This window comes from Euleptes europaea, chromosome 7 (assembly GCF_029931775.1).
Source record: "Euleptes europaea isolate rEulEur1 chromosome 7, rEulEur1.hap1, whole genome shotgun sequence".
In the NCBI taxonomy this organism is placed as follows: Eukaryota; Metazoa; Chordata; class Lepidosauria; order Squamata; family Sphaerodactylidae; genus Euleptes; species Euleptes europaea.
Genome location: NC_079318.1, coordinates 80,656,206 through 80,679,889, shown reverse-complemented (window position 1 = coordinate 80,679,889; position 23,684 = coordinate 80,656,206). Strand labels below are relative to the sequence as shown.

The 23,684-nt window shown below is 47.7% G+C and overlaps 1 protein-coding gene across 1 annotated transcript; it reads left to right on the top strand.

Annotated features, from left to right (window-relative positions):
* Positions 1-98: 98 nt before the first annotated feature.
* Positions 99-23,436, top strand: BBS1 (Bardet-Biedl syndrome 1). The gene is made up of 17 exons (XM_056853432.1): positions 99-139; positions 1,720-1,796; positions 3,988-4,046; positions 5,197-5,469; positions 7,048-7,094; positions 10,043-10,081; positions 10,234-10,306; positions 11,959-12,090; positions 12,551-12,657; positions 15,412-15,532; positions 17,105-17,263; positions 18,160-18,229; positions 19,114-19,272; positions 20,488-20,621; positions 22,413-22,547; positions 22,948-23,034; positions 23,314-23,436. The coding sequence occupies exons 1-17, from the start codon at positions 99-101 to the stop codon at positions 23,398-23,400; spliced, it is 1,800 nt and encodes a 599-aa protein (XP_056709410.1). The 3' UTR covers positions 23,401-23,436.
* Positions 23,437-23,684: the final 248 nt, after the last annotated feature.

The following is a 23,684-nucleotide window of genomic DNA, read 5'->3' as shown; positions in this document are numbered from 1 at the left end:
GCACGCCACCGTTCCAGGGGGACCCGTTTCTCGGCGCACCCATTCGCAGTCACGGAGTTGCCATAGCAACAGATTTCCAGCTCAGCCGTGGCTTTGACATGGCGACCGCCTCCTCTTCGGGTAGCAGCAGCCGCGAAAGGTAAAGGGCTGGGTGGCCACTGGGTATCATGCCCAGGAGGACAAGTACTCGAGGGGGCAAAACGGCCCCCCTCCCTTTCTCTTGGGAGGTCTGGCCCTCCTCTTTTCCAGAACTTGAGCCGGGATTCCTAGGAGGAGGGCTTGAGACCAGCACAGGAGGCTTGGAGCGAGGATTCCTGGGTCCGTTAAGGGGGAAAGGATGGAGGTGTCTTTTAGGATTCAGCCCAGCAGACTGAGCCTTTTGTTGCTGCTCTCCTTATCCCCACCCCTGCCTACATCCGTAGGGCTTACTCCTTTAAATTCTGCATTGTGACGGGCAGAAGTTCGACAGATGCTGCTTTCCCCAGTGGTAGATTTGATAATTTGAGAGCGTTATCCGTTCCACTGAGAGTTGCCGACAGACTAGTGGTGCTGTTTACACAGCCCAAATAATGCGCTTTCAATGCACTTTGAAGGTGGATTTTTACCGTGTGAACTGGCAAAACCCACTTGCAAACGATCCGTTAAGGTGCAGTGAAAGTGGACTGAAAGTGCATTATTTGGGCTGTGGAAATAGCACCTGGGAGAAAAACGTTCTGTCCTTTAATAAAGGCTTAATGTGTAGAAATGGGCAGCGGAAGCTTTTTATGGCATGCAGGTCAATAACATCACTTGTTAAATAACATCCCATTAACCCTGTAATGAAGTGTCAGAACATGTTTTTTTCCCTCCAGGTATTTGGCAACCCTAGTTCTATTTCTGCCTGAAGGGAAGTTGTGAATTGCTTAGTGCCTGTAAAGTGGCCACCTCGCCATCGTAGTAGCATGGGCAATATGAAACCGTTCCAGAGGCACCCCAAAGCACCTGCATGGTAGCAATGCTTCTGACTCTTCTGCATTCAAAGAGTAAATTCGTACGTTACCATGTGCCAGTCTGGCATAGCTATGCCAGTATTCTCTGCAGGGAAGATGTAAAGCATTGAAGAAAGATTTGCATTCCATGGATCTATCTTTCTCCATAATGTCATTTTTCACCTTTGCATAGTAAGCCTGTAGACAGGAAACAAATATTTTTAATGTTTGTATAGTCCCTAGCACTTTTAGGTGTTTTATAAATAATTAATAACAATGCCATTCCAAACACACAGTAGGTGGGTAAAATATGTTTATCTTACATCCCTATGAAACGTATATCTCCTCTTCTAATGTTGCATTTTCCCAAAGTACAACAGCAAGGTGACAGAAGGCAATAGAATCCAAGAGCACTAAGTTCACTTGTAAGAATCCCAAGATGAGAGGAGTGCAGCTTAGTTTTAGAACTCCCGTGCTCATAAAGGGAATAGGATGAATGTGGATGCTGTGTGGCCACTTGGAGTCAGGATACCTGGGTTCTTGGAGAGCCAGGTGTCATTGTCGTGATCAGACTTTGGGATGTTGGATTTACTACTCTAGCAAAGCTGAGAAGGGCTTTTTGGTTATGATGGGGGAGGTTGGACTTAAGACCCCTGGGGATTTGCTTCTGAAGGTTCTTGCAAGGTCTCAAAGATACTCTTCTGTGTACTTTCTCCTTAAACCTTTTCCCCACCTCTACCACGTCTTCTAGTACTCAAGCCAACTCCAAATGGCTGGATGCCCACTATGACCCAGTGGCCAACCTGTACACCTTTTCCTCCTGTGTCAGTAAGTCTGAACCTCTATTAAGTCTCTTCCCTAACAAGGGGGTGTCTCCTGTATTGAGGGGGAGGAGGGGAAGTAAAAACCTCTAGTGATTGCAGCCGGGGTGCCGGTGGCATTTTGAAAAGATGTTAGTTCTCTCTGGGCTTGTAACCAGGTTTGCAAGAGGCAAAGATGTGCTTTGTTCTGTCAGAGTATAAACAATGAAAATTTGGTGGCTAAGAGAGCTGGGAGAAAAATTGTTCAATTAGTAGCATCCCCTGCACTGTACTATGTATTTTTACATCCCTTTGGGCGCAGAGTGTTAAGCTGCAGTACTGCAGTCAAAAGCTCTGCTCACGACCTAAGTTCGATCCCGACGGAAGTCGGTTTCAGGTAGCCGGCTCAAGGTTGACTCAGCCTTCCATCCTTCCGAGATCGGTGAAATGAGTACCCAGCTTGCTGGAGGTAAAGGGAAGATGACTGGGGAAGGCACTGGCAAACCACCCCGCAAACAAAGTCTGCCTTGGAAACATTGGGATGTGACGTCACCCCATGGGTCAGGAATGACCCGGTGCTTGCACAGGGGACCTTTGCCTTTACCTTTTTGGGTGAAAAACCAATGTGATGGCCTGCAGGGGATTTCATATTTTCTGCCTTTAGGGTCTCCTTTCAGCACTGACATGACTACCAAGAGAACCCCTGCACAAAGAGAATTCTGGGCCATATTAAGGACGTGCTCAGTTTCACATGAGCTTGGCCATCATCATACATTAAATTAAAGGGCATCCTAGGACATGGTGAAAACTACTCTTGCTTCGTCTTGGTGGGAAAGATCAGCTATGATGAAAGAATTGCCATTCTTTCAGGAAAACTGCCGCCATCTTCTCTTTGAGAAAGCTCTGGTTATCTTCTGGGGTTTCCCAGAACACAGTTAGAAAGCCACGTGCCTTGTGGAAAGAATTTTAGACTGGGATGTGGAAACCTGGGATTGGATCCTTCATCGTCTACAAAGATCCATCAGTGACTGTGGGCCATCGCACGTACTCAGTTTATCCTCTCAGGGCTGTTCAGAGGATAAATTATGCTAATTTATATTGCCCTGACATCCCAGGAAGAAAGGCAAGGTACAAATGTGATTAGACAGATAAAATTAACAGCTGATGGCTACATGATTGCTGCCTAGCCCATCTTCCCCAGCCCCTGTAAACCCCTCTGGGGCAGGAATCAATCTATTTTGCTCTTGCTTTAAAGCACCATGTTAATTCATGCCATTTGTTAGCAATGTCTGATTTATGGCAAACTCCTCAGTATGAGGAGCTCCTCGGTAATGTTTGCCTGTGATTGAATGGTGGGAAATTCAGATCCTGGCCTTTAGTAGAACTGGGATGGTGAAGAGCAGGTAGTTATTAACCCTTCCTCCAATCTCAGATGTACAGGGATTATATGTGGCTTCTCAGTGGTGAGGGAAACCCCCTCTTCACATGTTCAGAGGTGCCTTTCTCTTTGCTGTTGCCACACATGTCACAAAGCTTCGGCCAGCCACTGGTAACAGGTTCATGTCCTTAATACTGGCAAGGCAGGTGGCTCAAACCAGCAGGATGATGGCAGCCAATGGAATGGCTTTCCCCGAGGTCTCTAATCCCAGCTGAGGATATCGCAAGAGAAGACCTGCTGTCTTGGCTTCCTTCCAGCTGGAGTGTAGCTGCTTTTCTAGTTCTGATGCCACATTTCTTAGAATGCCTCTCTTAATCTTTGCTGGCCAGGAGATGGCAAAAGTGAATGTTTGTAGCACAGGACTATATTCCCTAGAAGGAATACTCTGGAGTTGCAAATCCCAGAAGGGTTGAACACATGAAGCTGCCTTATACTTGCTCCATCAGAGTCAGTATTGTCTACTCAGACTGGAAGAGGCTCTCCAGGGTCTCAGGCAGAGAGAGGTCTTTCCCATCACCTACTTGCCTAGTCCCTTTAACTGGAGATACTGGGGAGTGAACCTGGGACCTTCTGCATGCCAAGCAGAGGCTCTACCACTGAGCCACAGCCCCTTGCCAAGTACAGGCTGTACCACTGAGTCACGGTTCTCTCCCTGATTTGAGCTCAGAATGTTATTTCAAATTCCTAAATGACAGCATCACATGTTTTGCCAGCTAGAGCTGGCTTGCTAGCCAATGCGCTGAGAAGACTAGTTGCCTTCCTGGGTCTCTTGTTGAATGAGCTGACACAGGGTCTTCTATTCCAGCTCTGGTTGACCTGTATGGTGATGGGGACTATAAGGTAAGAGGGCTGATTGGACCCACAAACCTTTCTCAGCTCGGTTTCCATACATTTCCTTTCCTATTGCACCCCTAAACCTCTGTCCAGTATGGCATTTCTCTATCCCAACTTCACTTCTCTAATTGGGCTTCCTGGCCAGGCCTGTTCATTACCATGCACGTATTAATGCATGCGTACAATTTTCCCCAGTAGATTTTGAGTGCATGTCCCTAGTCCTCCTTGTTTTATGTGTTTGTTTCTAGATTGACCACCTACTTTATATTGAAACTGAACAGAGCTTTATGTGGGAGAGCCATTATCAGATCCCTTGGTCTATTTTTCCTTTAAAAGCAGCCCCAGAGATCCCGGTTGGAATTATGGATGTGGTATAGGGTGTATGGGTGTGAAAGCTGGACGGTGAAGAAAGCTGATTTGAAGAAAATAGATTCCTTTGAAATGTGGTGTTGGAGGAGAGTGTTACGGATTCCATGGACTGCCAAAAAAACTAATCAGTGGGTTATAGATCAAATCAAGCCTGAACTGACCCTAGAAGCTAAAATGACTAAACTGTGGCTATCATATTTTGGTCACGTCTTGAGACGACAAGACTCACTGGAAAAGACAGTCATGCTAGGAAAAGCTGAGGGCAGCAGGAAAAGAGGAAGACCCAACAAGAGATGGATTGACTCAATAAAGGAAGCCCCAGCCTTCAATTTGCAAGATCTGAGCAAGGCTGTCAAAGATAGGACATTTTGGAGGACTTTCATTCATAGGGTCACCATGAGTTGGAAGCGACTTGACGGCACTTAACACACACACATAGGGAGAGAGGGAATTTTCCCCTTTCCCTGAACTATCTTCTGGATAGAAATCTCACCCTCCTCCTGCTGTGATTTCCCCCCAGTAAGGAAAAGGCAGCATGTGAGTGTCTGTCTTTTCCCTTTTAGGGCTACTAGTGGGTGTGGGGATGGAGGTAGAATTATTCTTCTTAGCTCTGATCAAAGTTGGGGGGCCCAAAGCTACTTTACGAGGGTAAGAAATTAATTGGGAGGCAGATTACACATCTCTGACGTAAAGTGTAGTATACAGACTCAAAGCATTAAGAAATTTTGAACGTATACTCTCTGATAATTCAGACGGGTCCCTGCCTCTTTTTTTCCCCCTTCACCAGCTTGTGGTGGGTGACCTAGGCACTGCCTGGCATGACATGAAGCTGAAGGTGTACCGGGGCACGGATCTGCTGAGCGAGAACGCCCTGCCGGACCTGCCCAGTAGTGTAGCTGCTTTCCTGATGGAGCAGCATGAACCACGCACGCCTGCTGTGGCCGTGGCCTCTGGGCCCTTCGTCTATGTGTACAAGAATCTCCGTCCCTATTTCAAGTTTACACTGCCCCCCATGGAAGTCAACCACTTGGAGAAGGATGTCTGGGAGCAGGCTAAGGAGGTAAGACAAGGACAGGTAGGCTCTTGTCATGGAGGCTGCCCAGTGGCCGGGAGCTCTTTGGAGCATGGTCTTTAGGCACAGACTAGCCCCACCCTTCTTCTAATGAGGCTTTCAGATGTCATGTGCTGTGTTATATTTGACTCTGGGGAGAAGAAGAGTTGGTTTTTATATGCCAGCTTTCTCTAACACTTAAGGAAGAATCAAGCCGGCTTGCAATCATCTTCCCTTCCCCTTCCGAGAACAGACACCCTGTGAGGTAGGTGGGGTTGAGAGAGTTCAGAGAGAACTGTGACTAGCCCAAGGTTACCCAGCTGGCTTCATGTGTAGGAGTGGGGAAACCAACCCGGTTCACCAGATTAGCATCCGCCGCTCCAATCCACCGCTCTTAACCACTACACCACACTGGCTGGAGGGGGGAACTAGCTCTTCTCTGGACCACCTTGGGGCTGCAAGATGTCCTCACTGGCTCGTGAGGCTATGGCCCAATAGGAAGGGTCTCAAATTTCTATCTGTAGTTTTGCTTACTTGCTGTGCCTGACCCCTGCAAGCTTGTGCTAAATCAGGTGTGTGGGAATGGGGACAGTTCCTTCTCCTGTCTTCCCAAAACTGCCTTTTATCTGTGTTCTGGCTCCACCCCATTATTCTCCTGGCCAATCCTTACGTCTGGGGGTTGGGTGAGGGTGGAGCATCTCTTGCCTTAATTTGGGGCTCCTATGATCACTGGGTTCCCCTTTGGAGCTGCAGAGCTCTGGGCTGGATCCTAAAGAGAGGATTTTATCTATTATTAACCGTCTTTCCAGAGATTCAAGGTGATAAACAGTAAGATGAAGAACAAGGAAGGATGATGGTGTGGTTTTCTGGGCTCCTTCAGTGGGTCCTATTGCATGTTCCTGTTGTAAGACTTGCTCCCCATGGAACTGAATGCTTATTACACTTCTGCCCACTGTTCCTTTAGGACCATAGTTTTAAAACTTTCTACCTACAGGATAACCTTTCCGCAATGACTTCTCTGAGTTGTCATGAAATTTTATTGACATGTTTATTTATTTGTTTGCTTGTTTTATATTTATTTATTTAATGCATTTTATGTCTAGACATTATCCCATATGGATTGAGGGTACACCTGGCAGATATCTAATGTCCTACAGGGGGAGATTTGCCAGTGGCAGGCAGGGCTTCTTTGAAGGACCCTTATCAGCCATTTCTGATCTTCCCATCAAGGTGCCGCCATAGTTTTCTGAGGAATCTCTGGGCTCCATTGAACAGCTTGCAAATCAATGCTTTAGGAAGTTTAGCACCGCTTTAGTGACATTCCCAGTGGTCCATGTCAACTTAAACTGAACACCGCTTGAGCGTCATGTGCTCTCAACACATGCTTGTGTAAGACAGCTCATGGCTGGATCCCAAGGCTAGCCCCCACCCCCAGCTTGGAGATGCCCATAATGGTCTGAACCTCTAGCCATGAGAGGGGATAGATGCTGAGTGGAGCCTGGGCCCCCCTGGTTTTTCAGAGTTCTCTTTGGAGTGTGCTGGCCCTACTGTAGGCAGCAGCTGAGTGTTCTTGTTCTCTCCTCGTAGGACAAGATCGACCCTCTGACACTGAAAGAGATGCTGGAGATGATCCGGTGAGAAGCTCAGAATCCCAGTGTCCCTTTTGAAGCCTGGGAGCTGTAGAATAGAAACTCCAAAATCCTAAAAAGCAGATTAGAGATGTGGATAAATATTGATGAAGGTTCCTTACACATGAAGCTCTTGCTACATGTTCCTGCCTTCCCCCCCCCAATGGCAGCTGATTTATTTATCTTTCCATCTGATTTAATTTTTAGCTTCCGCACGACATCGTCATGCTTCTGCCAACCTTCCAGTTTTCCCTGCCTGAACAGCAGTCCCGCCCCCGCCCCCCAAGCCTGTATTACCTTTCCTGGAAGTTCATACCCTCAGTGGGCTGGACAGGTGTGGAAGGGAAAGTACGGATTTCTGCACTTCCACACCCACATCTTGCAACATGTCCGACACCATTTCCTCTCCTGCCTGTTATTCCCTCCCTGCCCCTACCAGCCCACTTTTAGCCATTATTTTTTAAAACTCGCCACCTTGATTTTGAAGGGATATGGTGGGATAGAAATGTTTATATAAATAATTGGTTATTGGTATATTGCAATAATGACAAAGGGGAGGGGAAAAGGAAAAAGCCTGCCCATGGCAGGTAAGGAGAAATGGCGAGCGTGGAGTAGTAAATCTTTGTGCAGGAGCACCGTCGCCACTGCAAATATCTGTGCATTCTCAATAGCAAGGAGGGTAGAACAGGGAATCGACCTTGTGCGGAAGGGATTAACAATGCCGTCCTAAAGCGGAGTTGCATCCTTCTAAACCCGTTTATTTTATGGGTCTTATAAAATGTAACTCTGCTTAGGATTGCAGGGTAAGAGGCCAGTGAACATGCCTTTCAGAAAGCAGTCAGGTGAGGTGAAGGCTGAAAGCGCAGGCTAATGCCGCTAACACAGGATCATCCCTCTGAGTTAATCTGAAATGGCCGCCGTCCTCTGGTTTCCATATTTGGACTTGGCTTCTCCCCCAAGCATGTTTGCTTGTTAAATGTGCAGCGTGTTACTCCTGAGCCACCGTTCTCATACTTGCAGGCCAGGTGGTGAAAGGGTTGGCTCCCCTCCCTGCTTCTTTTTCAGGGATATGCCTACTAGAGTTCAAAGAGATTGTGAAGCTGGAACAAGGACTGATGTCAAGTGTGAGATTGTGATCTTAGACATGGAATGGAAAGGGATACTTCCACACTATGAGAAATGGAGGGGCTAATGGATGACTGGGAGGGAAGGCAGCATGGTATAGCCCGATCTCATCTGATCTCGGAAGCTAAGCAGGGTCAGACCCTGGTAAATATTTGGATAGGAGACCACCAAGGAATACCAGGGTTGCTATGCAGAGGAAGGCACAGGCAAACCACCTCTGTTAGTCTCTTGCCTTGAAAACCCCATAAGGGGTGGCCATAAGTCGGCTGCGACTTGACAGCACTTTATACACACACAATGGGTGACTAGTATCTACTAGATAAACCTGCATGAATGCCCAAGTCTGATAGCCAAGTTTAAGACTTGCCTTCATCCCAGCAGCACAAATATCGCTCTGTTTGCTCCTTGATAAGAGACATGTTCCGCACATGTTCAGAGGTAGCCTGCATTTCTGTCTTTTCAAAATTGGAATAGAAGTCTATTCATCTTTTGAATTTCTGTCCCACCCTTCTTCCAAGGAGCTCAGGGTGCCTGGTAGACATAGGTCTTCCCTTGTTATGACACTTGTTATCTGGCAAGAAAAGAATGCAATGGTGTGTTTTTGGAGCTGGGACTGGGTGTTATAATAAGATTTCCTCCCCTGTTGAGACCATTTGTTATTTTGACATTGCTTCCAGGATGAGGTTTGCATATTGGTATGCAGAGCAACCCTGGCTCTTTACTCAATACATATTTCTTGTATCTTAGTCATGTTTCATTGTGGTATATTGTCTAAATTTGATGACCACTGAGGAAGACATTGTCAAAACGCATCTGGTCATGCATTCAAAAGAGACAAAATGAAGTATTTCTTCACACAACCCATAGTTAAATTGTCAAACTCCCTGCCCCAGGATGTGGTGATGGCTGCCAACGTGGAAGGCTGTTAGATGGGAGTGGACATGTTCATGGAGGATAGGGCTAGCCATGGCAGCTAGTCAAAATGGATGTTAGTCATGATGCATACCTATTCTCTCCAGTGTCAAAGGAGCATGCCTATTAGGTGCTGTGGAACACAGACAGGACAATGCTGCTGCAGTTGTCTTGTTTGTGGGCTTCCTAGAGGCACCTGGTTGGCCACTGTGTGAGCAGGCTGCTGGACGTAATGGTCATTGGTCTGATCCAGCATGGCTTTTGTTATATTCCTACTTCTGATTTGTTTTGATGTTTTATGTATATTGAGATATTTTGTTGATCATTCCTTATTTGTCTTGGTAATTTATGTAGACAAGAGATAGTTTGTATTTTTGAAAATATATATTTATATATATATTACTTCTCTGCAACTTCTTATTCTTTAGACATGTAGGAGGTCTCCCCTCCTACATTATATCCTCACAACAATCCTGCGATGCAGCTTAGGCTAAAAGAGAGGGTGACTGGCCCAGGTTCACCCAGTAAGCTTCAGTAAGCCTTGAAGGTTCCCACGGAACACATCTGGAATTAAGAGAGAACTGGTTTGTTTGAGGCCTGCCAATAAGTCCATGGCTTAAGCGAAGGCTTTTTATTATTTATTTACAAAACTTATACCCTGCCTTTCTGCTCTCTTCAGGGCTCCCAAGACTGCTAATAAATTAAAAGCATACATACTAAAAACACGACAAAAACCAAATAAACAGAACAAATAAAACGTAGGGTAGGAAAGAGGGGTCACTGAGGGAATGCCAGATGAAACAAAAAAAGTCTATCACTGCTGGCAGAAGATGGTGACAGTTAATGAGAGAGGGGTGTCATGCCCACCTCTGTGTTTCTTTTCTGACTTACCTGATGTGTTATGTCTTCTCTGGCAGAGAAAAAGCGGACATTCCCTTGTCTGTTCGGTCCATGAGGTGAGTTCTTTGGCCCGGAGCCCTAAATCCCCTGCTTTGGATAGTGGGCAGTGGGCTTGCTTTCAACCCCTTTCCCCCTGAGAGGGTGGCTCTCTCTGGAAGCAGGGGTCCTCCTCTGCCCTGCCTTATCCCTTTCCCCTCTGTTTCTGTAGGTTCCTGGCCCTCGACTCCACTGAGATGACCTCATTTGTGAACCAGTACAAGATGCAGCCAATCAAGCGCCAGGTAGGGACTCCTCCAGTCCGGTGGGGCTTCCCCAAACTTCACAATTTCAGGTGCTTCTCTGAAATGCTCCTGGGTGAAGGGAGCCCAAAGGCCATCTTTAGGGCCAAAAGGAGTGCGATAGCATTCCTGTGGCACTTGCAGCGTGGCCAAAGTGCTTCACTGAAGTTACCAAAGCAACCCATGGTGGTGGAAAGCGCCATGAAGTCACAGCTGACGTATGGTGACCCCATAGAGTTTTCAAGGCAAGAGACATTTGGATCTGTGGTTTGTCATTGCCTGCCTGTGTAGGCCGAGAGAGTTCTGAGAGAACTGTGACTGGCCCAAGATCACCCAGCAGACTTCACATGGAGGAGAGGGGAATCGAACCTGGTTCTCCAGATTAGAGTCCACCACTATTAACCACTGCGCCATGTTGGCAACCCATACAAAGAGCTAAAGCCTTCTGGATCCCACATGGTTGAGGGACCACCTCTCCGTGCGTATACACTTGCTCACCATCTCAGATCAACCCACAGATCTCTCCTGGTGCCTGACGCGGAAGCCAGCGGATTGGCAGTCAGTCCAGGATAACACCATCATACCACATAACCGGTAGTTGATTTGGCGCTCCCCTGATCTGCCCACGAAGCGTCTGCATAGGCAGTCAGTTCCCCATTACATGCATTCAGGCATAGCTGCTTATTCATAGATCCCTTCAGGTATCTGAGTACTCACTTAGCTGCCTTCCAGTCACTCTGCTTTGGTGACATATTTTTCCTGCTCAGGCAATGCACCGCCTGATATATGTCAGGGTGAGTCCAACAAGCAAGATATAACAAACTTCCTATCAGGGACTGATACAGAGATTTGTCACACTCTTCTTGTTCCTGTGACTCATCACACAAATAACCTGTGACCATCGGGGTGTCAGCTGCATTAGCATCAACCATGCTAAACCTTTCCATCAACTGCTTTATTTTCTCTGTTTGAGACAAGTGAAACACACCTTTATCGTCTCTATTTATTTGTACCCCTAGATAATTTCTTATCTCCCAAACATTTCAGTTTAAAACGTTCTCCAGATACGGTTTGGTTCAGGGAAGTCTTGGTTCTTCTCCAGCATGGCTCCAACAACCTTCCAGAGAGGTCATTTTTGAGAGCCTGTAAAACTGTTCTTTTTCAAACGGAATTTGAGTGGCACTGTTTTAGGGTAGGTGTTGAATTTTCTGTTGAATATGGCAATAGGGTTGTGTAAGTTCATTTGTTGTTATTGTGAATGGTGTTCTTATGCTAATTTTATCTGGTTTGTTGTAAAACTGCTTCAAATTGCTCTGGTGAAGTGAAATATAATTTAAAATAAAATAAAACTAACCAACACCCCTGCAAGGCAGGCCAATATTATTAGTTCATTGCAGAGTTGGGCTTAAGCTGGTTCAATCTTTTCGCTTCAGTGAGGGTGGTCAGAAAATATCTACCTGCTTAAAACATTGTGTGCTTGATTAAGCTTCTTCTCCCGTTCGTTGTTAATCTTACTAATGACAAAAAGTCTCTTACTAATGACAAAAAGTCCCATCCAGCTGGTTAGAGGGGGATGTACTGAAAACTTTATGCCAGGTTCTCAGTACTCGTCCTCATTCATTTTGGTACTAAAGGACTCCCCTTCCCTCTTTCAGACAGTGATCACTTGCATGTCTACTATGAAGAAGAACATGGCCGATGAGGATGCCATCAGCTGCCTGGTGATTGGGACAGAGAGCAATGAAATCCTAGTCTTGGACCCTGAGGCTTTCACTGTCCTGGCAAGGGTGAGGCCTGGAGAAGAGTCCTTTGCAGTTCAGAAGCTTGCATGTCCCTCTGCCGATCCCAGCTTGATCCAAAGAGAGAGAGAAATTTCAGTTATTGTTCGGGACTGACATGATAGTCACTCATTCTAGTATTCTTCACAGTTCTCATATTCTGCACAGTTAGCTGTCAGACACCCTTTCCAGCATCTAGAAAGTGTCTGTTTAAAAACAGGCTTTACCCCCTTATGGCTACAAAGATGCCCTTGAAGCCTGTGGGCAGCATCTGTGAAATTTCTGATGCCTGAGGTGATGGGGAGTGGGGGAAGGTGAGCACAGCCCTTTCTTCGTGCCATGAGGGGAGGGGGGAGACTCCAGTTACTAATGTGTGAAGCCTCAGACAGCCTGATGAACCCCATTCCCAACCCAGGCACCATGCTCGGGTGTCCAGCCTTACCACTGGCATCTTTATTTTCCACGGCAGATGGCTCTGCCAAGCGTGCCAGCTTTCTTGGATATCATGGGCCAGTTTGACGTGGAATACCGCCTGACAGTGGCTTGCCGTAATGGATGCGTTTACATCTTCCGCAGGTGGGTGACTGTTGGGTGCCCTTCAGCCAAAGGAAAGCTAGTGCGTGGGTGGGAACACACCACAATACATGGTGGCTTGTATGTTCTGCATCTTGTTCAAGTTTCCCCCAATACATGCCACTGTTGGGTTTTTTCCCTTCCTGACGCCAGCTGGCATTTTGGAAGCAAACTTCCCTCGTCCAGCCCTTCTTCTGTAGTTTAGTTCTGCTTGGTTCTAGAACACACATGAAGCTGCCTTATACTGAATCAGACCCTTGGTCCATCAAAGTCAGTATTGTCTACTCAGACCGGCAGCGGCTCTCCAGGGTCTCAGGCAGAGGTCTTTCACATCACCTACTTGCCTCATCCCTTTAACTGGAGATGCCAGGGATTGAACCTGGGACCTTCTGCATATCAAGCAGATGCCCTACCGCTGAGCCACGGCCCCTCACCAATTTCTGGTGACAAAGCACGGCCCTGGAATGTTAGCAATAAAAAGGGTGCCTATCAGTGCAAAGTGCCTCTCCACTACCATTGTTTGGCCTCACTTAGCTGTGACTTCCAACTGCATGAAGATCCCTGTTATTGTATGGTCTGTATTCATGCATATTAGACGCATGTTCTCTGTGAATGAGCCCCCCCCCCCAAACTGGGCCATGGAGTTCACACAAACAGCCAAGAGTAAGAAAGAAACCTTTCCTCCAGTGTCCCTTCTACTTGTCTTAGGCAGGCGCTGCAGACTTAGATCTGAACACCCAACTAGAGGTTCAGATCTGAATGCAGACCTCCACACTGTGTTTTAGGGATCTGTGACGAAGTGATGAGGATCCAGAGCATTCTTGAAGTTAAAAAACAAAAACCCAAGATCTGAGCAGAGTAGAAAAACTGGGGTAGTTTTATTGAGCAAGATAACAAAATACACGTGTGCCTTCATAATGTGAGGCATGCATATAGCATCCAGTACCGCACAGCCCACAATAAATGTGGAATATCTCAGTGCCCACATACGCTTTGTGCAACATGTACACTCAAGAGAAGGGTTTGGTGAGGGGGTGGGGAAGAGGAGGAGATCGTATCAGGGAAAGTAGATTGTTATCAATGCAGCCCTGAACACAGTTCACGCCCTTCTAAACTCAGTTACTTAAATCGATTTCGAAGGGTGTAACTCTGCCTAGGGTTGCACTGTATACTACCTGCCTGTTTCTGCATGGGGAAAGTGTCTGGGGTGACATCTGGATTCCAAGTATCTGATAATCCAACAGACTTCCTGGTTTGTGCAGGAGTGGAGGCTTGGCCAGAGCCAGGGGTGGGGTGGGTGGGTGGACTGAGCAAGAGTTCTCAGGAGTAATCAAAAGGGAGGTCCAAGTGGGAACAGCCACGTGCAGCAGAGCTGAGGCAGCAAGAGAGCTGAGAACCAGTTGCTCAGTACATACAAATAGAGGGGAATCATTGTAGCTCAGATATAGGAGCAAGATGATAATAGGTCGAGAAAATATTTCATTTTCTCAGGAGGGAGTGGTGGTTGATGGAAGTCAAAGGTAAGCCTTCCAGTCTGTTGGGGATGTGGTGGTGTACCTGGGGGTCCAGGAATTCCTTCAAAGAAAGAAAGGAAGGCTGGGGCAGGGCAGAGGTGGAGGAGATCTTGGTGTTCTCACCAGGAGTTAGGCACAGGGCAAAGTAGTTTATTACTTAATTTATTAAAGGCTAATGTTGCTGAAGATTCTTCGTTTGGAAGGAATGGGGCAAGACAACCGAGCTGGGCGTCTAAAGGCAGTTATGTTGACTTTAAATAGCCTAAACAATGGCCTAAGAACTGGTAATGCATGACTGAGTTGGTTTCTCTCTGGATTTCAGTTGTTCCTGGGAAGCATTTCCCTGGATTTATCATGCCTCTTGCAAGCCGGCTATCAGTTAACTATAATTCAGTTAGGCTGGGTCTATCTATTCTTCCACCAGTTTGCCTCCTGTTATTCTGCACACAACCCAAGGCAAGGCCTACAAGACTCTTTCGCTGAGGAAACTCAGAGGGTGTCACAACAGTACAGAAAAGTGCACAGTTCACATCGACAAACTATCTCCATGGTGCACTTTTTAAAAAGATGGCAGTGCTTTCTGTGTAGGGAAAGCAGTCTGTGTCCAGCGGCCTTCAAAGAACAGCAAATGCCCGAAGACCTTTTTAAGCCTGCCATTGGAGCCCAGACTGCCTTGCTAAGGCAATGGGAGGTGACCATTTTAAGCAGCTGCTTTTAAACATAAGACAGACCAAGTCAACACACAGGCCATAGTCTACCAGAACAGTCTTCTTTGCAGTAGCACTGTTGTATGGATCCTGTTCATTTCAAAGCATGTATTTATTTATACTCTGCTTTTCCCCCAACTGAGCCCAAAGCAGCTTACAACATCCTCTTCTTCTCCATTTTATCATCACAACCACCCAGAGAGATAGGTTAGGTTGAGAGTGTGTGAGTGTGCTTTCATGGCCGAGAGGGGATTCAACCCTTGGTCTCTCATATCTAGTCTGACAGTCTAACCACTGCACCTCTCCTGCTGTCTCTTAAGAAGCATATCAAGAGTGCATCCCGGTGGGTTGTGCACTGTGTTCATTGGGATCGGAAGCCATTTTGGATTTTCCAGCTGAGGCAACAAGATGTCTTTGACCAGCTCTCCCCCAGGATCGCTTTTTAGTGGGACGGGGTGTATGTGTGTGTCAGAATGTCCATGAGGGTTCTTGCAGAAGTCCCAGAGCTGACCCATCCTACTTTGTCTTCTGCGCAGAGACTCCAAGAGGCCCAAGTACTGCATTGAACTGAGCTCTCTGCCTGTGGGGTTGGTACGGGTCCAAAAGAACATTGTGGCTGCCTGTTCGGACCAGACGCTGCAAGGATACACACAGAAGGTTGGAGGGGGCTGGGGTGTGCAAGAGATGCATTGTCGGGGTGGAATGCTTAAGTCAGTTTGCCTCACCCAAGTTGCAAGGAGTATATCCACTTGGGTTTGACTCTAGCTCCAGTCTGCAGAAGGCGGCCTCATTTCAAGGAGCATTAGAGGTAACCAGGCAGGGCTGAAAATACCCACTGTGGAAGCCTTTGAACACATGAAGCTGCCTTATACTGAATCAGACCCTTGCTCCATTCAAGTCAGGACTGTCTACTCAGACCGGCAGCGGCTCTCCAGGGTCTCAGGCAGAGGTCTTTCACATCACCTACTTGCCTCGTCCCTTTTAACTGGAGATGCCAGGGATTGAACCTGGGACCTTCTGCATGCCAAGCAGATGCTCTACCACTGAGCCACAGCCCCTCCCTTTCTTTTTTCCAGAAGGAAACATGGCCAACTTGCATCTCACACAATACAATCACTTCTCCCATTAGTAATAAAATAACTTGCATGTAATATTGCCATTAGGAGCCCTGTGGCATAGAGTGGTAAGCTGCAGTACTTCAGTCCAAGTTCTGCTCACGACCTGAGTTTGATCCCAACGGAAGTTGGTTTCAGGTAGCCGGCTCAAGGTTGACTCAGCCTTCCATCCTTCCGAGGTTGGTAAAATGAGGACCCAGCTTGCTGGGGGTAAAGGGAGGATGACTGGGGAAGGCACTGGCAAACCACCCCATAAAACAAAGTTTGCCTAGGAAACGTCGGGATGTGACGTCACCCCATGGGTCAGGAATGACCCGGTACTTGCACAGGGGACCTTTACCTTTTTAATATTGCCATATGCAAAGGGGTGAATACATTGACCCCAGTATTGCCAGATGTCCAGATACATACATGATGGGTTTCTAGGTACATCCTGCTTCATATAAAACTTTCTGGAGGAATCAGCTTAACAATTTCACTGTAAAATCTTTACTTCCAAGAAAACATAAAATTCCAGTAGTGCTTTAAGAAGACAATCACACAGTACTATTTAAAGAAAAAAATTCTACGGGAGAATTCCAAGGGAGTCGAACATTAGTTCAATAATGGGTAAGCACAGTGTGCTTTTCTTTTTCCAGTCTTTCAAACAGGCTGTTCAGCTTGATTTGTTCATTAAAAACATTGCTGTAAAGGTAGAATATCCTAACGGCGGTCTCTTTAATTGATAAACTGAGGTAAGGATGAATATGAAAATATTACCTGGAAACTGGTGTGCTGTGAATATTTTCACATTAATATCGTTACAATTAATGTGTAAACATCCAATCTGTATGATGTCATATTAAATACAAGTTGTTTTTTTAATTATAATGGGAGATGCAGTGGTGCTGTGCGAACTATGTTTTGAGTTTTTCTCTCCTGGATTATTTCGGTCTTCCCTTCTTTTGGGTCAGATATTTCTTCTTCCACCTGCAGGTGGTGCTGTTGCTGCTCCTAACTGCTGTAAAGAGAACAATATGGGTTGAAAGGAATGTTGGTCCTTAACTAGAAGGGACTAAGGAGCAGATCAAAGCAGCCATGCCTGTATGTTCTTAGCAGGATATTCTCATGACAGGGAAAGAAACTCTGGATGATCTCACTGCCGGCCACACCGATGACTGTGAGTCTGATGGACCAGAAAACCCGGGGTTTCCAGGCTGCACTGGTGGCTTTGGCCAACATGGAGGTGCACATTTACCAGGACAAGAGCCTCGTGAGCATCATCCGGACGCAGGTGGGATGCGATGGATCACGTGGAGCAGACGTTTGGATTGTAATGGGAGGTGGTGGGAGGAACTGGCTTCTTTCCCAGTTATGTGGAGCTGGTGGCGAGTTCTAGTCTAAAGCTTGTGTGTGTGTTCCTCAGATCCTGGGCTCCAGTATCTTACTCCTTGCTGTGGAAAGGATGCTGCTTAGGGAGTTAGAGCAGGAGAAAGTGTCTCCTGTTAAGCTGAGGATAGACCTTAGTTAGCATGGAGCTGCTCTTATAGCTGCATTGGCACAGAAACTGGGTGGAGTATCATCTGACCAGCTATGGTGGGGCTGATCAGCCTGAATCCCCTCATTTCCCAGGGGATTGGTGGTGTCCCCTGCCTGTCATCCCTGTGAGCAGCCAGTTCAAGAGCCACTAGGGTTGCCAGCTCCGGGTTGGGAAATACCTGGAGATTTTGGGGGCGGAGCCTTAGGAGGGCAGGGTTTGGAGAGGGGAGGGGTTTCAATGCCATAGAGTACAATGGCCAAAGTGACAATTTTCTCCAGGTGAACTGGTCTCTATTGGATGGAGATCAGTTGCAATAGTGGGAGATCGCCATCCCTAAGAGCCACTGCACACTCCCAATCATTCTCAGCTCTTGGAGAGGAGCCCCAGGGAACAGGGGCAATGGTGGGGGGGGACACAATGTAGGCCTAGTGAGAGATGAGCCTGTCCATGCTGAAGAGAGTGGGAATAGTGGGGGGGGGGCAGTGCAGAAGAAAGTATAATGGAGGCAGCGTGCTTATTAGAACAAGGAGTCAGAGAAAAGTGGGGCAAAGAGGAGAACTTCAGCAGAGGAGCTAGGAATTGGGGGAGAGGAGGAAATGTGGCCTCTACCTCCACCCACAAAAAAATTCTCTTCTGTTTCCTGCTGCCAGGATGTGGTCATCGGTATCTGCTTTGGGCGCTATGGCCGGGAGGATAACACCCTTGTCATGACAACCAAAGGTAAGAGCAGAAGGCATGACTTGCTAGATCAGCCCATCTAGCCCAGCATTCTGTCTCCAACGGTGGACAGCCAGATGCTGATGATGTCATAACCCCACATTGGCCTACATTCTGTTTGCCTCCAGCATCTCATATTCACAGGTATACTACAGGTATATTCACAGGTAGTCAAGGAAGTCCGCAGTCTGGTTGCAGCATCCAAGGACCTCTTGGCCCCAGTGCAGAAGTTGTCAAGATCCCTTCTTCACAAGATCCCTTCTTCACAGGAAGACGTTTCTCCCTTTTGTAGGGTGGCTTAAATCGGTAGTGAAGGCTATCGCGTTTTCCTTTCTTAATTTTTTAAAAAGGGTGCAAAACCTCTTGCCCTTGTGGATGTACATTTGAAAAGACAGGAATGGAATCAGAAAGTTCACCAGTGCCAGAAAACTTGCCATACCTCGCTCATGCGTGGTTTTCTGGAAGTTGCTGCACCCCTGGTTTATTCTGGAAGACCTTGGACAGTTTTCTTCTTTGACCATTAGGATTTTGAGAGTGGGTTCATCTGCTGCATATACAATATTGTTTTAGTCTGTGACCTTGTTGGTTGCCTTACTGGGCAACTGGGTGCTGTTTTATGGATTGGTTGCTGCTTAATTAATTTTCCCATGCATTTTTAAGCTAGCGTCTTCCCAACTCTTTTCTCCTTGTTTGCATTCACCGCATTGCTGCTGCTCTTGCGGTTCGTTATTACCCTCCTTGGGAGCTGATGCTTGTCGATGAAAAGTCAGCCTAATAAACACTTCAGGGGTAATTTTTTAAAAAACCGTCTGCAAAATGGTGTGGCATTAGAGGGGGACTTCATACCCTGCAGGACTACTTACCCTGCCTTTAACCCCGTCTCCTAGGTGGGGGTTTGATCATCAAGATCTTAAAGCGGACTGCCGTGTTTGATGGGGGCGATGCACCTGTAGGGCCCCCCGTTGCCCAGAGCATCAAGCTGAATGTGCCCAAGAAGACAAAACTGTATGTGGACCAGACACTGAGGGAGCGGGAATGCAGTGTGGGTGAGTAGCTGGGGGCAGTGGCTCTGTCTGCCTTGGGACCCTTGATGGCCCACCTGAGGGCTTAGGTGCACAACCTCCTAGCTGGGCCCCAGCGGCCTCTCTCTCTGCATCAAAGGAAGGCTCCCCCACGTTTTCCTTTGATCCCGCATCCAAGTCCATCTGCCACAGAATCCTGGACATCTCAACGGTTCTTTAAAAAACAAACAAACCAGAGCACGTTTTTATAGTCCATTTGGTCGCTGAGGTGAGAAGCTTGCTAAAGGGGAGAACCAGATCTATGTGAAGAATACAAACTCTGTAGGAAACCATTTGCTTGAAGTATCTCTGCAATGCTTTGGCACCTCAGCCAGGCCAGCGTGGCCTCCTGAAAACATGTGATTGAAAGCGCTCTGAACTTGAACACATGAAGCTGCCTTATACTGAATCAGACCATCAAGGTCCATCAAAGTCAGCATTGTCTTCTCAGACCGGCAGTGGCTCTCCAGGGTGTCAGGCTGAGGTCTGTCCCATCCCCTACCTGCCTAGTCCCTTTAACGGGAGATGCCAGGGATTGAACCTGGGACCTTCTGCATGCCAAGCAGATGCTCTACCACTGAGCCACAGCCCCTCCCCAAACTTAGCGAGGGTTGCTTGATGTGGACACCTTCCCAGATGGCTGCACTCTTAGCGGCAAGCCACCACCGCCACGGTAACTGTTTCTTTTTTGCTGTCAAGTCACAGCTGACTTATGGCAACCTTGTTGGGTTTTCAAGAACAAGAGACAGTTTGGAGGTGGTTTGCCATCACCCACCTCTGCGTCACTTACAAATCTGGAAAGATGTCAGCAGCTGAAGGCAGGCCCACGTGTCCATTCTCAAAGTGCCGGTGTAAAACACTTGACACCTGATCCGCCACGCACAGAGACCTTGACTGCGAGAGTGGTGTAGTGGTTAGAGTGTCATACAGAGATCTTGAAGACACAGGTTCTGATCCCCACTGTGCTATGGAAGCATGCCGGGTGACCTTGGGCCAGTCACAGACTCTCAGCCTTAACCTACCTCACAGGATGGTGGGGATAAAATGAAGGGAGAATGTGGGGATAAAATGAAGGAGGGGAGAATGTTGTAAGCCACTTTGGGTCCCCATTGGGGACAAGAGTGTGATATAAACTAAGTAAATAAAAAATTGAGTGGGCGGAAAGGAGCTTCTTACCAGCCTCTTTCCCTCCCTGCCCAGCCATGTATCAGGTGTTTCAGATGGAGCTGAACCGCATCCGCCTGCTGGCAGCACGCACCTATGCCCGGGCCCTGGAGTCCAGCCTGACCCCCATCACGGAGACGCTGCAGGAGCCACTCAAGATGAATGCCGTGGTGAGGAGGAGGTGCACAAAGGTCGTGGCCCACAGTGGGATGAGGGGTTGTTGGAGACTTACTGTCATGTGAAGGGTGGATGCCCTGAAAAACGAGCAATGAGTCATTCTCTCCGTGGAACCTTAGGTGTTGGTGTGTCTGGGGGTGGGTGCAAAGGGGTTTCTGAGTCTTCTCAGTACCACCCCTAAATACAATTTCGGATGTATAGGGAGGTTGTAGGAGGAGGCCTGTCTGTTCCTTGAGGCTTGATGAACTTGGAAGATTTGTTCTATGGACTAGGAACGGTTGGGAGGAAGGCACAATTCTTTTCAGCAGTGCCGCTCTGTAGAAAAGAGAGTAGCTTCCCTGTTTAATACAGTAGGAACTGACATGGTCTCTAGAAGTCATCAGGCATGCTTGCAAAGGAAAAAATTGGGGGCAAACCAATGAAAATCAGGGCATTGCTGCAAAGAGTAGGAGAGACTGATTTTACAATATATGTGTATCAGAGCTATTTGGGGGTGAGGGGGTTGACTCCCCTGGCTGATTTCATATTCCAACTGTGGATTCAGTTTTGGGGGTTGTAGCAGATGTTCAGAGCATCAGAACATCAGAAGCCCTTCCTCCTGATGAGGTTCATTGAGGCTTTGCCAGTATGCCTTCCCCCACTACTCTGTCTGTGGTCTTAAGGCCAAACTAGATGTGGCATCCTTGTAGCTGTCACGAGGATACCACTGCCATTTTAAAGTCATTTTAAAAGGTTGCAAGGGTATGATCCTGATGGATGCTCTTGTTTCCTCCCCACCCACCACCCACTTTTATCAAGTGACAAAATGGCTACTCCACACACACACACATGGTGAAGATGGGCCCTAGTGGCATTTTTAAATGGCAGCGACATCCTCATAGAATCACAAAGTGGGAAGGGGCACCAGGGTCATCTAGTCCAACCCCCTGCACAATGGAGGAAATTCACAACTACCTCCCCCCTCACATCCCCAGTGAGTGACCCCTACTCCATGCCCAGAAGTATGTTTAGCCTGAAGAGGAGAAGACTGAGAGGGGATATAGTAACCATCTTCAAGTACTTGAAGGGCTGTCATATAGAGGGTGGTGCCGAGTTGTTTTCTGTTTCCTCAAAAGGTCGGACCAGAACCAACGGGTTGAAATTAAATCAAAAGAGTATCTGTCTACACATTAGGAAGAATTTTCTAACAGTTAGAGCGGTTCCTCAGTGGAACAGGCTTCCTCAGGAGGTGGCAAGCTCTCCTTCCCTGGAGGTTTTTAAGCAGAGGTTAGATGGCCATCTGTCAGCAATGCTGATTCTATGACCTTAGGCAGATGATGAGAGGGAGGGCATCTTGGCCATCTTCTGGGCATGGAGTAGGGGTCACTGGGGGAGAGGTAGTTGTGAATTTCCTGCATTGTTCAGGGGGTTGGGCTAGATGACCCTGGTGGTCCCTTCCAATACTATGATTCTATGATTCTAAGATGGCTAAAAAAAACCCTCCAGGATCCCTGGCCAATCTGCCCTTGAGGAAAATTGCTTCTTGGCCCCAAAGTGGCAATCGGCATTTCCCTGGGCATGTAAGAAGGGGCCACAAGAGCCAAACACTGACACAACCCTTCCTGCCCTCCCTCTCACGATCTGTCTAAGTTCACAGAATCAACCTTGCTGTCAGATGGCCGTCTAGCCTCTGCTTAAAAACCTCCAAAGAAGTTGACCACAAGGACACCGTCATGTCTAGTTTGGCCCTCGGTTGCTCAGTCTCTGCATTCCCCCCCCCCTCACGCACTCCTCCTCCTGTTCAGGTCCAGGGCATTGGCCCCACCTTCAAGCTGACCCTTCACCTCCAGACGACTTCGGCCACCCACCCGGCCATCAACCTTCTCATCAGCTTCCTGTACGACGAAGGCCTCTACTCCATGGCACGTCCCTTCTTCAAGGTAACTCTGCCCCAACTTTCTCCTCTTCCCCCCCCCGCCCCTGTGGTTTTCCTTATGCAATTCTGCAGTTCATAATACTTCTATTAAAATATGTCTGAGGCATCAACGACCAACTTTGAATATAGCCACCGCTCATACGCTGCCGGAAATTTTGTTAGTCTTTTAGGTACTACTGGACTCTTGCTCTTTTCTGCAGCAATCGCTGTGACACTGTACTGCTGCTTTTTTGAGGTTCGTGCCCATGGGGGATTATCCCCTTCCAATGCTGTGAAGGGTTTTCTCTTTGGGCATGGTCTCCGTATTGCCACCCTTTTCCCTACACTCTGCAGATATATTTTTATTCCACCAATCCACTTCTGCCTGCTGCACTGGAAACTCTTTACTTTCTTCCTCTCTTCAGGCTCCTATGTTGGTCCCTGGGCTCAATTACCCCCTGGAAACCTTTGTGGAGTGCCTAAGTGACAAAGGGATCTCTGATATTATTAAGGTTGGTGCCCATTCTCTGATTTTTTTTCTGCCTTTTTACTTCCTCCCTCCCCCCCCGACCCTCGATGGAATGCTCAGATTCTCCTATTAGAAGCAAATCCTTATCCCAGAAGAAGAGCCTTGCTTCCAGACCAGGGACTATGTCCACCATCTCCCAACTCCAAGTTGGCTGCAGTGTTGGCATCCTGCCTTCCAGGTGGCCGTATCCCTAATATCCCGGTTGGCTTTTTAAAAAAAAGGCATTGCCGCCTCACCTATGCTGTCTCCCTTTGCATTGCAGGTGTTTGTGCTGCAGGAGGGAGAGAGCGCCCCGTTGCTGATGGCGCACATCAATATGCCCGTCAGTGAAGGACTGGCAGCTGCGTGAACAGCCAGGGGGATGGTGAAAGGGAGAACAGTAGCCTGTAGGCTCCTTTCTGGAGTGGATGTACCTTTACCTCCATCTGTTCTGGGATGGGGCCCTTTAAGAGGCACTGCTGGTCCCAGGACAAGGAGGCACCCATCCTTCGCTGTGGTGAATGAAATTCCTTCCTGCTAGGAAGATGCCACCAGGGAGGTCCATCTCTGAATATGCAACTTCCTTCCCAGGCTTGGAGGTCCCTTTGACAAGGAGGCCAACGTTCTGAGTCGCCCAGTCAATCATATATTGTT